The sequence below is a fragment of the Anomaloglossus baeobatrachus genome, chromosome 2, assembly GCF_048569485.1.
Source record: "Anomaloglossus baeobatrachus isolate aAnoBae1 chromosome 2, aAnoBae1.hap1, whole genome shotgun sequence".
NCBI lineage: Eukaryota > Metazoa > Chordata > Amphibia > Anura > Aromobatidae > Anomaloglossus > Anomaloglossus baeobatrachus.
The window spans coordinates 396,330,976-396,347,158 of record NC_134354.1 but is presented as its reverse complement, the minus strand read 5'-3'; the positions used below and the strand labels follow the sequence as shown (position 1 = coordinate 396,347,158).

Genomic DNA, 16,183 nt, shown 5'->3' with positions numbered 1-16,183 from the left:
ACCGCAAGCGATATTGCAGGTAATCTGCGGTGGTGCAGGACTTTGCTTCTCTCCTGCTTCAAGACGTTTACAACCCATGCCACTTTAGTTAATTTCCCTGAACGTGGATGGCAGAGAAAAATTGATGAAAGGTTGCAATGCAGGATAGTCTGTTCCAAAGAGATTTAAGCTGTCCTGCAGGCTAAGGCTATGTGCGCACGTAACGTAATTACATGCAGTTACGCTGCGCTTTTTCTCTATGGATATTTTCTGCAGCGATTTGAAGCGCACGTGTGCTCTTCAGATCGCTGCAGAAATTTCTGCAGGGCTAGTACGCAACGTGTGCACATAGCCTAAGGGTGCATCAGTATCAGCCCAAACTATTTGTCAACATTTGAATTAAATTAAACTCTATAGCAGGAGACCCAGGAGGCCCACACTGCTGACACATAGACATACAGTGGGTACGGAAAGTATTCCGACCCCTTTAAATTTTTCACGCTTTGTTTCATTGCAGGAATTTGCTAAATTCAAAAAAGTTCATTTTTTTCCTGATTACTGTACACTCTGTACCCCATTTTGACAGAAAAAAACAGAAATGTAAATATGTTTGCAAATTTATTAAACAAGAAAAACTGAAATATCACATGATCATAAGTATTCAAACTCTTTGCTCAGTATTGAGTAGAAGCACCCTTTTGAGCTAGTACAGCCATGAATCTTCTTGGGAATGATGCAACAAATTTTTCACTCCTGGATTTGTGGATCCTCTGCCATTCTTCCTTGCAGATCTTCTCCAGTTCCGTCAGGTTGGATGGTGAACGTTGGTGGACAGCCATTTTCAGGTCTCTCCAGAGATGCTCAATTGGGTTTAGGTCAGGGCTCTGGCTGGGCCAGTCAAAAATGGTCACAGAGTTGTTCTGAAGGCACTGCTTTGTTATTTTAGCTGTGTTCTTAGAGTCATTGTCTTGTTGGAAAGTGAACCTTCGGCCAAGTCTTAGGTCCAGAGCACTCTGGAAGAGGTTTTCTTCTAGGATATCTCTGTACTTGGCCACATTCATCTTTCCTTCAATTGCAACCAGTTGTCTTGTCCCTGTAGCTGAAAAATATCCCCCCTGGCATGAAGCTGCCACCACCATGTTTCACTGTGACGAGGTACCTGGTTTTCTCCAAACATACCAAGAAAAAACAAAAAGCCAGTAGTGATGAGCGAGTACTAAAAAGCTCGGGTGCTCGAGGCTCGGGCCGAGCATCCCAAGATACTCGTGTACTCGTCCCGAGCACCGAGCCCAATGTTATCCTATGGGAGACCCGAGTATTTTTCTGAAATGACCCCCGGCAGCATGTAGAAACCCTAAAAATGTCACAAAAGTCTCAGAAGAGTGCTCAAATGACATGGCAACAGCATGGGGAAGACCCCTTGAAGCATTTATCACTCAAAAGTCACAGCTGTGAACAATTTTGTCCGCGTTTTACGCCATTTTTACGGACTCACCAGAAAACCTTCCAAAATGACACCAAAATGAATTTTCATGGCAGAAATGTTAAGGGCACATACCCAATAGTGAGATAGAGCTGGTGTATGTTACTTTTTGAGATTAATACATGAAAGATTTTACGTAAAACATTGTGTGACACTCCGATGTCCTAAACGCACGTTTTGTGCTTTTTACTAGCGATGTCGGTCATTTTTTTTTTCATTCTATCTCCCGTCGGTAGGTCTCGCTCTGTCGGTCTCTCTCTGTCTTGTCTGTCCCCCTCTCACAGTCTGTCGGTCATTCTCCCCCCTCTCTCTTACTTACCGTTCCCCGATCACTGCCGCGGCGCTGCACAGCTGTGTTCACTAAACTCCGGTGGCTTTTCCTCTTTTGAAAAAGCCGGAGATTAAACAATCTCGTATTCCCTGCTTTCCTGCTTTTCGGCGCCTATGATTGGTTGCAGTGAGACACGCCCCCACGCTGAGTGACAGGTGTCTCACTACACCCAAACAGCAGCCGGTGGGTGTGTGTATACTGTGCAGTGAAATAAATAATTAAATAATTAAAAAAAACGGCGTGCGGTCCCCCCAATTTTAATACCAGCCAGATAAAGCCATACGGCTGAAGGCTGGTATTCTCAGGATGGGGAGCTCCACGTTATGGGGAGCCCCCCAGCCTAACAATATCAGTCAGCAGCCGCCCAGAATTGCCGCATACATTAGATGCGACAGTTCTGGGACTGTCCCCGGCTCTTCCCGATTTACCCTAGTGCGTTGGCAAATCGGGGTAATAAGGAGTTAATGGCAGCCCATAGCTGCCACTAAATCCTAGATTAATCATGTCAGGCGTCTCCCCGAGATTCCTTCCATGATTAATCTGTAAATTACAGTTAAAAAACACACACACCCGAAAAATCCTTTATTTGAAATAAAAAACACTAACAAAGTCCCTCATCACCAATTTATTAACCCCGACAAACCCTCCATGTCCGGCGTAATCCACGGACCTCCAGCGTCGCGTCCAGCTGTGCTGCATGAAGGTGACAGGAGCTGCAGAATACACCGCCGCTCCGGTCAGCTTCACACAGCAACTGAGGTGAGTATAGCGATCAGCTGAGCTGTCACTGAGGTTACCTGGATCCAGCGGTGGATGCAGCGGTGGCCGCGGGTAACCTCAGTGACAGCTCAGCTGATCGCGCTACTCACCGCCGCTCCGGTCAGCTCCATGCAGCAATTGAGGTGAGTATAGCGATCAGCTGCTGTCACTGAGGTTAATCGCGGCACCGCTGGATCCAGCAGCTGATCGCGCTACTCACCTCAGTTGCTGTGTGAAGCTGACCGGAGCGGCGGTGTATTCTGCAGCTCCTGTCACCTTCATGCAGCACAGCTGGACGCGACGCTGGAGGTCCGTGGATTACGCCGGACATGGAGGGTTTGTCGGGGTTAATAAATTGGTGATGAGGGACTTTGTTAGTGTTTTTTATTTCAAATAAAGGATTTTTCGGGTGTGTGTGTTTTTTAACTGTAATTTACAGATTAATCATGGAAGGAATCTCGGGGAGACGCCTGACATGATTAATCTAGGATTTAGTGGCAGCTATGGGCTGCCATTAACTCCTTATTACCCCGATTTGCCAACACACTAGGGTAAATCGGGAAGAGCCGGGTACAGTCCCAGAACTGTCGCATCTAATGTATGTGGCAATTCTGGGCGGCTGCTGACTGATATTGTTAGGGTTGGGGGCTCCCCATAACGTGGGGCTCCCCATCCTGAGAATACCAGCCTTCAGCTGTATGGCTTTATCTGTGTCAGGTTTCCAGGTTTTCCAGTTCTCTTTTGAATGAGCTTGCCCTCGGTTAACATGGAGTTTACTGTTCTGTTGCCCTACTTCCTGTCCAGCTGCTTAAAAGGCCGCCTCTAAGCCTAGTCCAGTGCCTGAGTATACTGCTTGCTGTGTGCTCCTGCTTTGCTGCTGCTAATCCTGTTTGCCTTTGGATCCTCCTAAAGACTACCGACCGACCGACTCTGGACCTTACCCGGTTTCTCAAGCTGTGCCCGGATTCCGTCTGCCATCTTCGGTCAGCACTCTGCCCGGTTCTCTCTGGTTCGTAACCACTCTGGACATTCATCCCGTACGGACACTCCTGGACTTTTACCGCTTGCCCCTTGTGTCCCGGCTGCTGCGCATTTAGGCCTTCCGGGGTGATTGCCGGACAGTCCCTGTATAGGGGTTCGCTCTGGTGGTCTCCCTGGGGGAGTCCGGTGCGTGGCCCCGGGAATTCCCTTCGCTCCGTTTCGGGAAGGTATTGTGTGTATTTGTACCGCTGTGTTTTCCGTTGTGTATCTACCGTGGTTACATATTATAAAATATCTTGTACCAAGAACTCGTCTCTGATTGTCATTGCCCTACGCTATCGAAATCCTCAGAACATATATAAGTATTACAATCTGGCTGGTATTAAAATTGGGGGGACCGCACGCCGGTTTTTTTAATTATTTATTTATTTATTTTACTGCACAGTATAGACACGCCCACCGGCTGCTGTGATTGGGTGCAGTGAGACACCTGTCACTCAGCGTGGGGGCGTGTCACTGCAACCAATCATAGGCGCCTGTGGGCGTGGAAAGCATGGAATATGAGATGGCTGTGTGCAGAGCACAGCGCGCCCGCCGGTATAAAGGCTCGGTCACGCTGTGCAGGCCGGCCAATCACTGCAATTCCACAACTAACAGGGCTGTGGCATTGCAGTGGTCTGCCAGCCAATCCCTGCATGAGGGCTGGCTCTCAAAAGAGCGCCAACATGCAGGGATGAAGACCACGAGTACAGCACGAGGATCGCGAAATTACTCGGTACCCGCCGAGTAGCCCGAGTACAGTGATACTCGTGCGAGTACCGAGTAGTAACAAGCATACTCGCTCATCACTAAAAGCCAGCACTAAATGTGCACTTCAGCACTAAAAATTCCAAACTGTACTTATTATAAAAATTTAGAGATTTTTGGCAAAAAATTGCAATTTCTTGAGCTACCCCGCCACGTCACGGCAAATCTCATTTGGGGCACTCCTACACTAAAATATTTTTATAAAATGTGCCATACGGCCTCACATATGAATAGTAGAACTGCTCTTAGCAGCACTCACCTGGTCTATTTCAATCCCGTACCCATGACTGAGTCATGGCTGTGGGCGGGACAGGTCCAAGCAAATGCTGCATGAAGTAAATAGCCTGTGGACAGGGCCTGATGACTGAATGTGAACAGTCACCAACCGCCAAAATCTAGACAGGTAGAATACATCTCAAATTGGGGTGCATAGCAAGGTGGGGGTCAACCACCGACCAATTCAATGAAGAAAAAACAAAAAGCCAGCACATACCGCTTAGAATTATCACCAAAAAGTTTTATCTTTGTCTCATCAGACCATAGAATCTTATTTCTCATAGTCTAGGAGTCCTCTTTGTATTTTTTGCACGCTCTATGCGGGCTTTTATATGTCTTGCACTGAGGAGAGGCTTCCGTCGGCCACTCTGCTATAAAGGCCCAACTGGTGGAGGGCTGCAGTGCTAGTTGACTTTGTGCAATTTTCTCCCATCTCCCTAGTGCAGAGGTGGGCAATTAATTTTCCCATGGGTCCGCATGAGAAATTGGGATGGTTTTAGAGGGCCGGACTAATATAATTAACTCAGTTCTACGCAATATACTACATCACTACACCCCCTCCATATACTACACCTGTAATAAACTACACCACTACACCCCCCTATACTACACCTGTAATATACTATAACCCCCATATACTACACCTGTAATATACTACACCCCCATATACTACACCTGTAATATACTACACCCCCGATATACTACACCTGTAATATACTACAACCCCCATATACTACACCTGTAATATACTACACCCCCATATACTACACCTGTAATATACTACACCCCCGATATACTACACCTGTAATATACTACAACCCCCATATACTACACCTGTAATATACTACATCACTACACCCCCATAAACTACACCTGTAATATACTACACCCCCATATAATACACCTGTAATATACTACATCACTACACCCCTATATACACCTGTAATATACTACATCACTACACCTCTATATACACCTGTAATATACTACATCACTACACACCCATATCCACCTGTAATATACTACATCACTACACACCCATATACACCTGTAATATACTACATCACTACACCCCCATATACTACACCTGTAATATACTACATCACTACACCCCTATATACACCTGTAACATATTACATCACTACACCCATATATACACCTGTAAGATACTACATCACTACACACCCATATACACCTGTAATATACTACATCACTACACACCCATATACACCTGTAATATACTACATCACTACACACCCATATAATACACCTGTAATATACTACACCACTATATACAACACCCCCATATACTACACCTGTAATATACTACATCACTACACACCCATTTACTACACCACTATATACTACACCTGTAATAAAGCTACATCACTACACCCCATGTACTACACCATTATATACTACACCACTATATACACAACACCATATACACCTGTAAAACCACACCATTACACCCCCAGTATTACTCACCAGTCCCCCCTCCCCCATTGCCCCTCCTCAGCTTATTAGTCACTACTTACCTCTCCCTTCTTATCGTCTCCGTCCTCAGAAACCTCCGTACGGGCCCCCCGCTGAGCTGCTCCTTTTCATGTACGGGCCCTGGCTGCGCCGATGCTGTTCTGCGAGGGGACCCGCCTCCGCTTTTCTCTGGGAAGTCCAATGCTGTGCCACTTCTTTTCCTGCCGGACGGGAACTTTTGAAATGACACACGCCGCGCATTACTGACAACATCAGAGCGCATGCGCGTGTGTCACAGAGAAAGTGCCGGCAGGGAACACAGGAGAGATTCCTGCATTCTGCTGCCTGCACTGACTGTGCGGAGCTGCAGGATCGCTCCCTGCCCGGCACGCAGCAGCCCACTGCACCGGCTGAAGATGGGTGGGCCGGTCACAGAGAGTAGGCGGGCCGGATGTGGCCCGCGGGCCGCCCCTTGCCCAGGTCTGCCCTAGTGCATCTCTGGAGCTCAGCTACAGTGATCTTGGGGTTCTTCTTTACCTCTTTCACCAAGGCTCTTCTCTCACGATTGCTCAGTTTAGCTGGACGGTCAGGTCTAGGAAGAGTTCAGGTGGTCCCAAACATCTTTCACTAAAGGATTATGGAGGCCACTATGCTCTTAGGAACCTTGAGAACTGCAGAAATTCTTTTGTAACCTTGGCCAGATCTGTGCCTTGCCATAATTCTGTCTCTGAGCTCCTTGAGCAGTTCCTTTTGACCTCTTGATTCTCATTTGGTCTGACAAGCACAGTGAGCTGTGAGGTCTTATATAGACAGGTGTGTGCCTTTCCAAATCAAGTCTTATCAGTTTAATAAAACACAGCTGGACTCCAATGAAGGAGTAGAACCATCTCAAGGAGGATCACAAGGAAATGGACAGCACGTGACTTAAATAGGAGTGTCTGCGGAAAGGGTCTGAATGCTTATGACCATGGGATATTTCAGTTTTTCTTGTTTAATAAATTTACAAAAAAATCTACATTTCTAGGTTTTTTTTTTATCAAGATGGGGTTGCAGAGTGTACGTTAATGAGGAAAAAAATGAACTTTTTTGAATTTACCAAATGGCTGCAATGAAACAAAGCGTGAAAAATTTAAAGGATTCTGAATACTTTCCATACCCACTGTAAAATGCTAGATTGCAGTTTGCCAGACTGTGCACATGAGTAAGCCAAAATCTTTCTGGGAAAGTGTCCTGTGGGCAGATGAGACCAAGATAGAGCTTTTTGGTAAAGCACATAATTTAACTGTTTACGAAAAATGGAATGAAGACTACCAAGAAAAGAACATAATACCTACAGTCAAATGTGGTGGAGGTTCAAAGATGTTTTGTAGTGCCTCTGGAACTAGTTGCCTTGACTGTGTGCAAGCATCATGAAATATGAAAATTGCCAAAGGAGAGTTCTGACATGGCCAGCTATGAGTCTGGATCTAAATCCCATTGAACCCCTGTGGAGAAATCTTAAAATTGATGTTGGGAGAAGGCACCTTCAATATGAGAGACCTGGAGCAGTTTGTAAAAGAAGAGCGGTTCAAAATTTCCGGGTGAGAGGTGTAAAGGGGGCTTTACACGGTAGCGATATCGCTTGCAATTTGTAGCGATAGCGAGCGTGTAAGTACCCGCCCCCGTCGCGCATGCGATTGTTTGTGATCGCTGCCGTAGCGAACTTTATCGCTACGGCAGCATCACACATACTTACCTGGACGGCGGCGTCACTGTGACTGCCGAATAATCCCTCCTTCAAGGGGGAGGGACGTTTGGCATCACAGCGACATCACTAAGCGGCCGGCCAATCAAAGTGCAGGGGCGGAGATGAGCAGGACGTAACATCCCGCCCACCTTCTTCCTTCTGCATTGTGGCCGGCGGCAGGTAAGGAGACGTTCCTCGCTCCTGCGGTGTCACACATAGCGATGTGTGCTGCCGCATGAGCTACGAACCACCTGGATAAACAACCCTCACCGATTTTTGAGTTTGGGACGACCTCTCCATGGTGAACGATTTTCACCATTTTTAAGGTCGCTGGTCAGTGTCACACGCTGCGATATCGTTAATGACGCCGGATGTGCGTCACTAACAACTTGACCCCGACGACAAAACATTAACGATATCGTAGCGTGTAAAGCCCCCTTTAGAAACTTGTTGATAGCTATCTAAAGCGATTGATTGCAGTTGTTTATTCCAAGGGGTGTTCAACCAAATATCAAGTTGAAGGTGCCAAGAATTTTGTCCTGGCCATTTTTGGAGTTTTGTGTGAAATTATGTCCAATTTTCCTTTTTTTCTCATTTTTTTATGTATTGTTTCAATACACACAAAAGTAATAAACTTGTATAACAAAACGTGTGTGATTGCAATAATTGTCTTGGAGAGATACTTCATATTCTGCAACAATGTCAAGTGTGCTAACGCTTTCAGTCATGACTGTATGTTGTTACAATTGCTCCACGCTATGCAGATATAGGTTTAATTTGCAGGTTAATAGCGTTCTGATAATAAGCAGCCACTGCACTGAGAGCCCCACTGCCAGGAGGAAATTAAGTTTATCCCTCCAAGGAGCCTCAGGCTATTAGTCATAGGGGCACTGGTGGCACATTTACAGTTACTGTTCAGTACATAGTGAGCACAACCCCGGGACTGACTGGCAGCCGGCTTTGTACTGATGCAATGCTCACCCAGCTGCCAGTCAGTGTCGGTGTGCGGTAACAGCCGCTGGTCAGTATATACTAAACTGTAACTGAAACTGCATTGACACCACCTTTATGACTGAAACTCCAAGGCTGCGGGGAGGAATAAAGTTCATTTCTTTGTTGCAGGGGGGCTCTCAATGTGGCAGCCGCACAACATCGGAACGTTATTATCTGCAAATTAACCCCATGTCTGGAGACTTTCTGCACCTATATGTGTCCACTGTACATAGGCAATCAGTCAGGATTATACAGACCTCATAAATATGGAGGACTGCATGGCAGCAGGTCTACCAATCCTTTCTTACTGATAAAACAGTGATTTTATTAAAATGACAACAAGCAGCCCACTAAGTGACACCACTGGAATGGCTGTAAAAAGCCTATTTTTTAATCATGTAATTGAATTACTTGTCAGTCCTCTAGTGACCTTGCATGGTGAAGTATCATTTCCTCTGACATTGGAATGATCTTCAAACTCTGGCTCCCATTAACCATGTATTCCTTTTTTTTCTGAAATAGAAACACTTGCCCGTGGATATAAGAGCAGCAGGAATCCATCCCATATATTCTTGCACTGCTTATTATGTAGAGATGCTGATGAAGACAGAGGTACCCCTTGTGTTTTCAGCATTTCGGATGTCTGGCTTCACACCCTCCCAGGTAATAATGTTTGATCATCTTTTTTGCCTTTTTTTTAAGTTGGTCATATAATTAGTGATTGTTTCTTGTTTTTTTTATAACAGAAAGCCACAGTGATCTATAGAGAGCTTACACACTGTGCAGAGGTCATGGCGCTGGGTAGAGAGAATGAATGGATATAACCGATTACTAATATATTACCTTTTTAGTTTTTTCACATACAACCAATAAACTGTAGGGTTTAAAAAATAATGGAATTTGGGATAATTTGGAAACAAATAATGGGAGAAAATAATAATAATAATAGCAAAATTAGAAAGTGGATAGAATTGACAAACAAGAATCCATTAATTGAAAGTTGTATAGATACAAATCTGTTGTTCATAGAAAGGTGTCCTGTGAAAGGAATAATAATAATAATATATTTATTTATTCATTTATATAGCCCTATTAATTCCACAGCGCTTTACATACATTGTCAACACTGTCCCCATTGGGGCTCACAATCTAGAGTTCCTCTCAGTATGTCTTTGGAGTGTGGGAGGAAACCGGAGAACCTGGAGGAAACCCACACAAACACAGGGAGAATATACAAACTCCTTGCAGATGGTGTGCTTGGTGGGATTTGAACCCAGGACCCCAGCACTGCAAGACTGCAGTGCTAACCACTGAGCCACCGTGGCGTGCCACCCTTAAGAAATCAAAGGTACGGCACCTCTGCAGTAGGATAAGAACATGGGGTGCTAGTCTAGGAGTAGTCACATCGTTCCTGTCTGTTGGGATCAGACTTGGGTCTTCTTGTGGTGCGATATGTGGCCACATTCTTAGGCATCTTTTTACACCTGCAGGTGAGTGATGCTTTCATGCCGTTTCCAGTTCTTACTGGGTGATGTATGAAAATGTCCAATTTTTTCACATTACGCATTGATTATCTGTTTAAAGTCTAATTGTTTTGATAATGTAACCCTGCCTCTAATGGAGTGTCCTCTGTTTTAGATCTGTCAACACTGGCTAAGTCAGTGTTTCTGGAACTACTTGGACTGGGCTGAGATTTGTCATTACCTGGGAGTGTGTATTTTCCTTGGAGCAGATTACCAGGTCTACACGTGCATCGCAGTATTCAGACACCTTCAGCAAGAAATCCTACAGCACACACAAACCCAAGATTTACAAGTCTTCCTTAAAGTAAGTTCATTCACATGAATTGGATTTGTAGAGATTATTTTCCTGTCTATTTCCTATGGCCCATGTAGCTGGCGTAAAGCATATCTACGAAGGCTGTTAACCACCACTCAGGCAAGATGGTGATACTATAAGCCGAAAAGTACAAAAAATGTATTTAAAAAATACACAATCAGAAAATAATTTATTAGTATCTAGCTCAATTATTAAACATCAAAGTGATCCATTCCTTGTCCCCTTTTTGCTGTAATCTGACGTGGTTCTATAAATACAGAGTATTATTATCTTTCCCGTCTCCAGCGCTGGCTCTCTGCCACTGCCCCGGGGTTTGTTGTTTTCTGTAGCGACAACACTGCAGCAGCCAATCACAGAGCTCAGCGGTTCGTGCGATGTACACTGGCAGAGCCGCTGATTGGTTGCAGCTCTGTCGATATGACATCAGCGCTGCAGACAATGTGCAATGTGATGGCAGCGGCAAATAGCTGCAGCTGAAAATAATAGCAAGGGTAATTAATATTCAGTTTTGGGTTTTTTCTTTAGAACTACTGCGCCTTATAATAGAAAGTCTTGTAAAAGGTGACAACCCTTTTTAGTATAAACTATGTGATGAATAATGGCCAAACAATTGGATATTACAGTGTGGTATCACAATGCACAAAATTACATGGTTAGGTGGGAATAAACAGTGTAAAAGTAGAAGCTGCACCAACTTCTTGGTGCCTGGGGGAACCCAAAGGTCCTCCTGATACCAATGTCCCAATGTCGCATAATATCTGGGGCCCTTATGGACTTTGCATTTCAGCTTGAAGCTGGGTACTCCGTATCTGTGATAACTGCAATAATGGAATCAATATTCTTTCTCTTTCTTGTTCTCCATGCAGATTATTAGCTATCAGTTTTAAATGACATACACCTAACTTTGCTAAGGATCATTATCTGTCTGATTATGACAATTATTGACTTACTAATTATTGCATATTTAATATGCTTTTTAATATTATACAGCGATGTTTATGTAAGTGTTATTTTCTCAGGTCAGCTTTTTATATGATTGTGGGAGTTTAAATCCTAAAAAATGTAGGGATCTTATGTCTAGAATAGACAAATAACAAATCTTCATGGAAGTTGTTAGAGTAACTTCTCGGTAAATGAATAAATGCTGCAAGCACTTGACAGAAGTAGGTTATGGGAATGTAATGTATAATACATTTCGGTCATTCAGTAAAGATTAAATGAGATTTCCACAATTGATCACTAATCATTTATTTTTCTTGTTCGTCTCAGAACTATGGGATAGTCTGCTGCCACCTAGAGGCTGACACTATTATTGCATTTAAATAAAATGGTCTCCTCCCTGGCAGACTATACCTCGTCTGCCGGAGTCAGGCTTCCTCAGTTTCTAGTAGTGTCAGTTGGAGGCAAGGTCTGTCCCAGACGTGTTTTAGGTTATGCGCTAACTTTTCTTTTGCTTTGTGTTGTTCAGATGGATAGCTCATGGGTAACAGAGTGTAATTGTGTACCCTGTTTCACCCACATAGCGGTGGAGAGTATAGGCTATTATTATTCAGTCCAGATCTTCTCCTGTTGGCGTGGCCAGACCATTTGTACCTTTACACTGTTGGTAGTAGAGTACTTTGGCAGACGTCCGTAAGCCAATGAGCTCTTACCCGCGTATGCATGGACCAAAAGATAAGGAGTTCTGGATCTTCAGGACAGGTAAGTATGGCCATGTCAGAAGTCACCCTTTCCCTCCTGCCCCCCCCCCCCCCCTATTATTTTCCTTCGGGTGATAGTTACTGGAGTTGGGGGCGGTCTGTACACAGAAGACTGGTGTTGCTGCTGGTTGTCCTGCTTGCATTTCTGAGCTTGGAATATCTGCTCAGTGGGACCATGCCATGCAGCTCCAAGCCTCTCTTTCTCTGTGTCCGGAAGAAGTGGGCTGGACACTGTCGTAGTGTCCTACAGGTAGTCCGCAAGCACATGTGGCTGTTTGGAGTTCTCAGCCAATCAGCTGGCTGTCCCAGTCAATTATTGAGCGGGACATTTTCAACCAATTGGTATCCGCGTTTCATTCGTCCTATCAGTGCTGCCGTTTTTTTACAGCCAATCAGCCGCAGTGTCTCAGCATGCTATATTCCTGCCCAAGTGGCTCTGCCTATTCCTCTACCTTCTTATGGCATGGCACTTTTTAAGTGGTGTGGGGCACAGAAGCACCTCGATGTTTTCCTCTTCAAACTCACAGGTGCAACAGAATCTTGTTATGTAATAATAATAATCTTTATTTCTATAGCGCAAACATATTCCGCAGCGCTTTGCAATTCAGGAGGATCATATACAAACAAGTAACAGTTATAGAAAATACAATATTTAGATGGAAAAAAGACAACCCTGTGTGGATGGGATGTGGATGGGGTAGGCTGTTGGCGACTAAAGGCTGATAATAAGCACTCTAAAGGCCCAGTCACACTAAACAACTTACCAGCGATTCCAACAACGATACCAGCGATCCCTATCAGGTTGTAAGTTGCTAGGAGGTCGCTGGTGAGATGTCACACTAAGCGACACTCCAACGATCCCACCAGCAACCTGACCTGGCAGGGATCGCTGGAGCGTCGCTACACGTGGAAGCATGCTGCGCTTGGTAACTAAGGTAAATATCGGGTAACGAACCCGATATTTACCTTGGTTACCAGTACACACCGCTTAGCGCTGGCTCCCTGCACACCTAGCCACAGTACACATCGGGTTAATTACCCAATGTGTACTCTGCTACGTGTGCAGAGAGCAGGGAGCCGGCTTCTGCGGACGCTGGTAACCACAGTAAACATCGGGTAACCAAGAAGCCCTTCCCTTGGTTACCCGATATTTACCTTCGTTACCAGCGTCCGCCGCTCTCACACTGCCAGTGCCAGCTCCCTGTTCCCTGCACACATAGCCACAAATTATGGAAATGACCGATGCTACACCGATGATACGATTACGACGATTTTGCGCTCGTTAATCGTATCAAAAAGGCTTTACACACTACGATATCGCCTGCGACGCCGGATGTGCGTCACTTTCAATTTGACCCCACCGACATCGCACCTGCGATGTCGTAGTGTGCAAAGTGCCCCTTACTTTTAATACTAAGTTTTCCACCGATCAGGCTGTAGCCTATTACACAGCCTGTTCCCCACCTGCTTCTCTGCTGGCTGCTGCATAAGGGAACCTTATGACATCGGTGGAGAATATGGCCCATCCTTTAGCTCGTGATTTAGCTCAATCTGTAGCCAAATTAACCAGGGTGTCCAAGACGCTGGTTTTGGTTGTGGACTGATTTCCTTTGACTGCTGCTGCCCCAGGAGCTGGTGAGTGAATGAGAGCCAAGCTACATCAGTATGGCAGGTTGCGAATGCAGTCCAGGCGACTCTGAGTTTCATCCTCTTCCCATTATCCTGCACCCAAGTGCTCATGAGACTCTCCTCAACACTCAGATTCCAGTTCTAGCTCGGAGCCTGTTTAAGATCCATATCAAGTGGGAAAACTGAGGGAGATGGTAAACAGTTTTGTGTCAGCCCTTGATGCCTCTGTATCAGTAACAGCTATGCAGCCCCCTCCCATAAACAAAAGTGGTTTTTTTTCTAGGAGGGCTACTTGAGTGGCTAGGTCTTTTTATAACCATAAAGAATTTTCAGAGGTTTTTTTAGAGAGCTTGGGAGCACCCCGAGAAACACTTTCAGAAGTGTAGTCTCACAGAGATGTTAAATCCCTTCCCAGCAGAGCTGGTGGCCTCTACACTACCGTTCGTAGACACGCAGGTATGTTGCTTATCCAAAGTGACCACTTTGCTGTTGGTGGAAGTTGCAGTTCTTAAAGATCCGACTGATACATGTATAGAATTTGTGGCAAAGTCTGCTTTTGAGTTAGCAGGTTTTACCCTTTGTCCAGCTTTTTCTGCGACAAGGCTGTCCAAGGCGATGACGGCATGAGCTAAGCATTTGCTTCTAAGTTTTTTGGTCGGCTCTCAGAATCTCGAGTTGGCCAAAATCTCTGATCAGATTGTGCAAGCAGGGAAATATCTCTGTCCAGCATCTTTAAATGCAGCACAGTTCTCTGCCTAGGTGGCAAGTAATTGCGTGACGATCCACCATATGCTCTGGTTTAAGGTGTGGAAGGCGGATATAGCTTCAAAGAAATCACCAACAGGTCTGCCATTCCAGGGTTCTTGCTTATTTGGAACCAGGCTAGATAAAATCATTTCTGAAGCTACAGGCGGCAGAAATACCCTACTTTCTCAGTCCATGACCAGCTATTCCTTTCAGAGGGTGGGTTTTTTCAGGTTTGCCTCTTTAGTCAGTTTGCAGCACATGAGGAGTCGGGTCAGCAGGTCAGACCGAAGATCCCTCAGGAGCATAGAAGGGGCTACCTTTAGATCCACACCAGCTGGACACCCTTTTGGATCAGGGTCTAAGCCCTCCAGTAGCCGCAGTAAGTCCAGAGCAAGCCAGCATGACTTAGGAGTCAGTAGTGAAAAATACACAGGCAGGGAATGGACCCCGGATCGGGGCTTATAAGCAGGGCAGACAGAAAATTCAAGGGCTGGATGAGGCAACAGACTCCATCTTGAACGAGGGCAAACAGACAATAAATGTCATGAAGAAGCTGGAACCTTACAGGTTTTCTCCTTTCTGCAGAAAGTCAGTAGATCATTCTTCAGACCCCAGAACAATTGAGTTGGGTTGTCAGCAGGACAAAGTCTGTTTTGATTCCAACACAGCAGTTACGATTTCTGGGTATGGTGTTCGACACTGTTCAAGCATCAGTATTTCTTCTGAAGGAGAAGAGATTATCTCTTCAGTATTCCATCAGGGTCTTGAGACTTCCGGGCAAGCATGCTCTTCAGTTTACGTGGCGGCATTCACGAAAGTTCCATTTGCTCAGTTTCAGTCAAGAATTCTGCAGAACACGCTTCTAGCCTCTTGGGACAATACTGTCCCTGGATTGGCCAATTCATCTTTCCCTTTACTGTTGGTGGTCGCTGAAGTGGTAGTGAACGTCTCCCTTGTTACTTCAGGGCTGTCGTTTTGCAGCATTCAGTGGCAGGTGCTCACCACAGATACCAGTCTTTCCTGCTGGGGAGCGGCCTTCCATCAATTGATGGTCCAAGGACTTTAGAACAGTCAGGAGAAACTTCTCCCTATCAAAGTGTTGGAGCTCAGAGTAGTTATTCTTGCCCTTTTACATTTGCACTTAGCCCGAGGGTTGCCGATCAGAAACTAGTCAGACAATGCTACTGCAGTGGCCTTTATCAATCACCAATGAGGCACACAAAGCTCATTTGCCATGATGGAGGTTGCAGAGATTTTGAAATGGGCAGAAGACAAAATTCCATTAACCCCTTCACAACCAAGGATATATATATATATATATATATATATATATATATATATAGATTCTTGGCCGTGTCTGTTCTTTTAATGCAGGCTCGCTCAGTGAACCCACACTATTCCCTGATCAGCAGACATGTGCAGCATGATCCATCTGCATCTGTTAACCCCTGAGATCG

At 45.2% G+C, this 16,183-nt stretch overlaps 1 protein-coding gene across 2 annotated transcripts in view; it reads left to right on the top strand.

Annotated features, from left to right (window-relative positions):
• Positions 1 to 16,183, top strand: part of TBC1D32 (TBC1 domain family member 32) — a 150,210-nt gene that overhangs the window by 128,436 nt on the left and 5,591 nt on the right. For both annotated transcript variants that reach the window (XM_075336070.1, XM_075336069.1), the window contains 2 exons: positions 9,334 to 9,474; positions 10,450 to 10,638. In XM_075336070.1, coding sequence (XP_075192185.1) covers positions 9,334 to 9,474; positions 10,450 to 10,638 — 330 coding nt within the window. The remainder of the gene's footprint in view (positions 1 to 9,333; positions 9,475 to 10,449; positions 10,639 to 16,183) is intronic.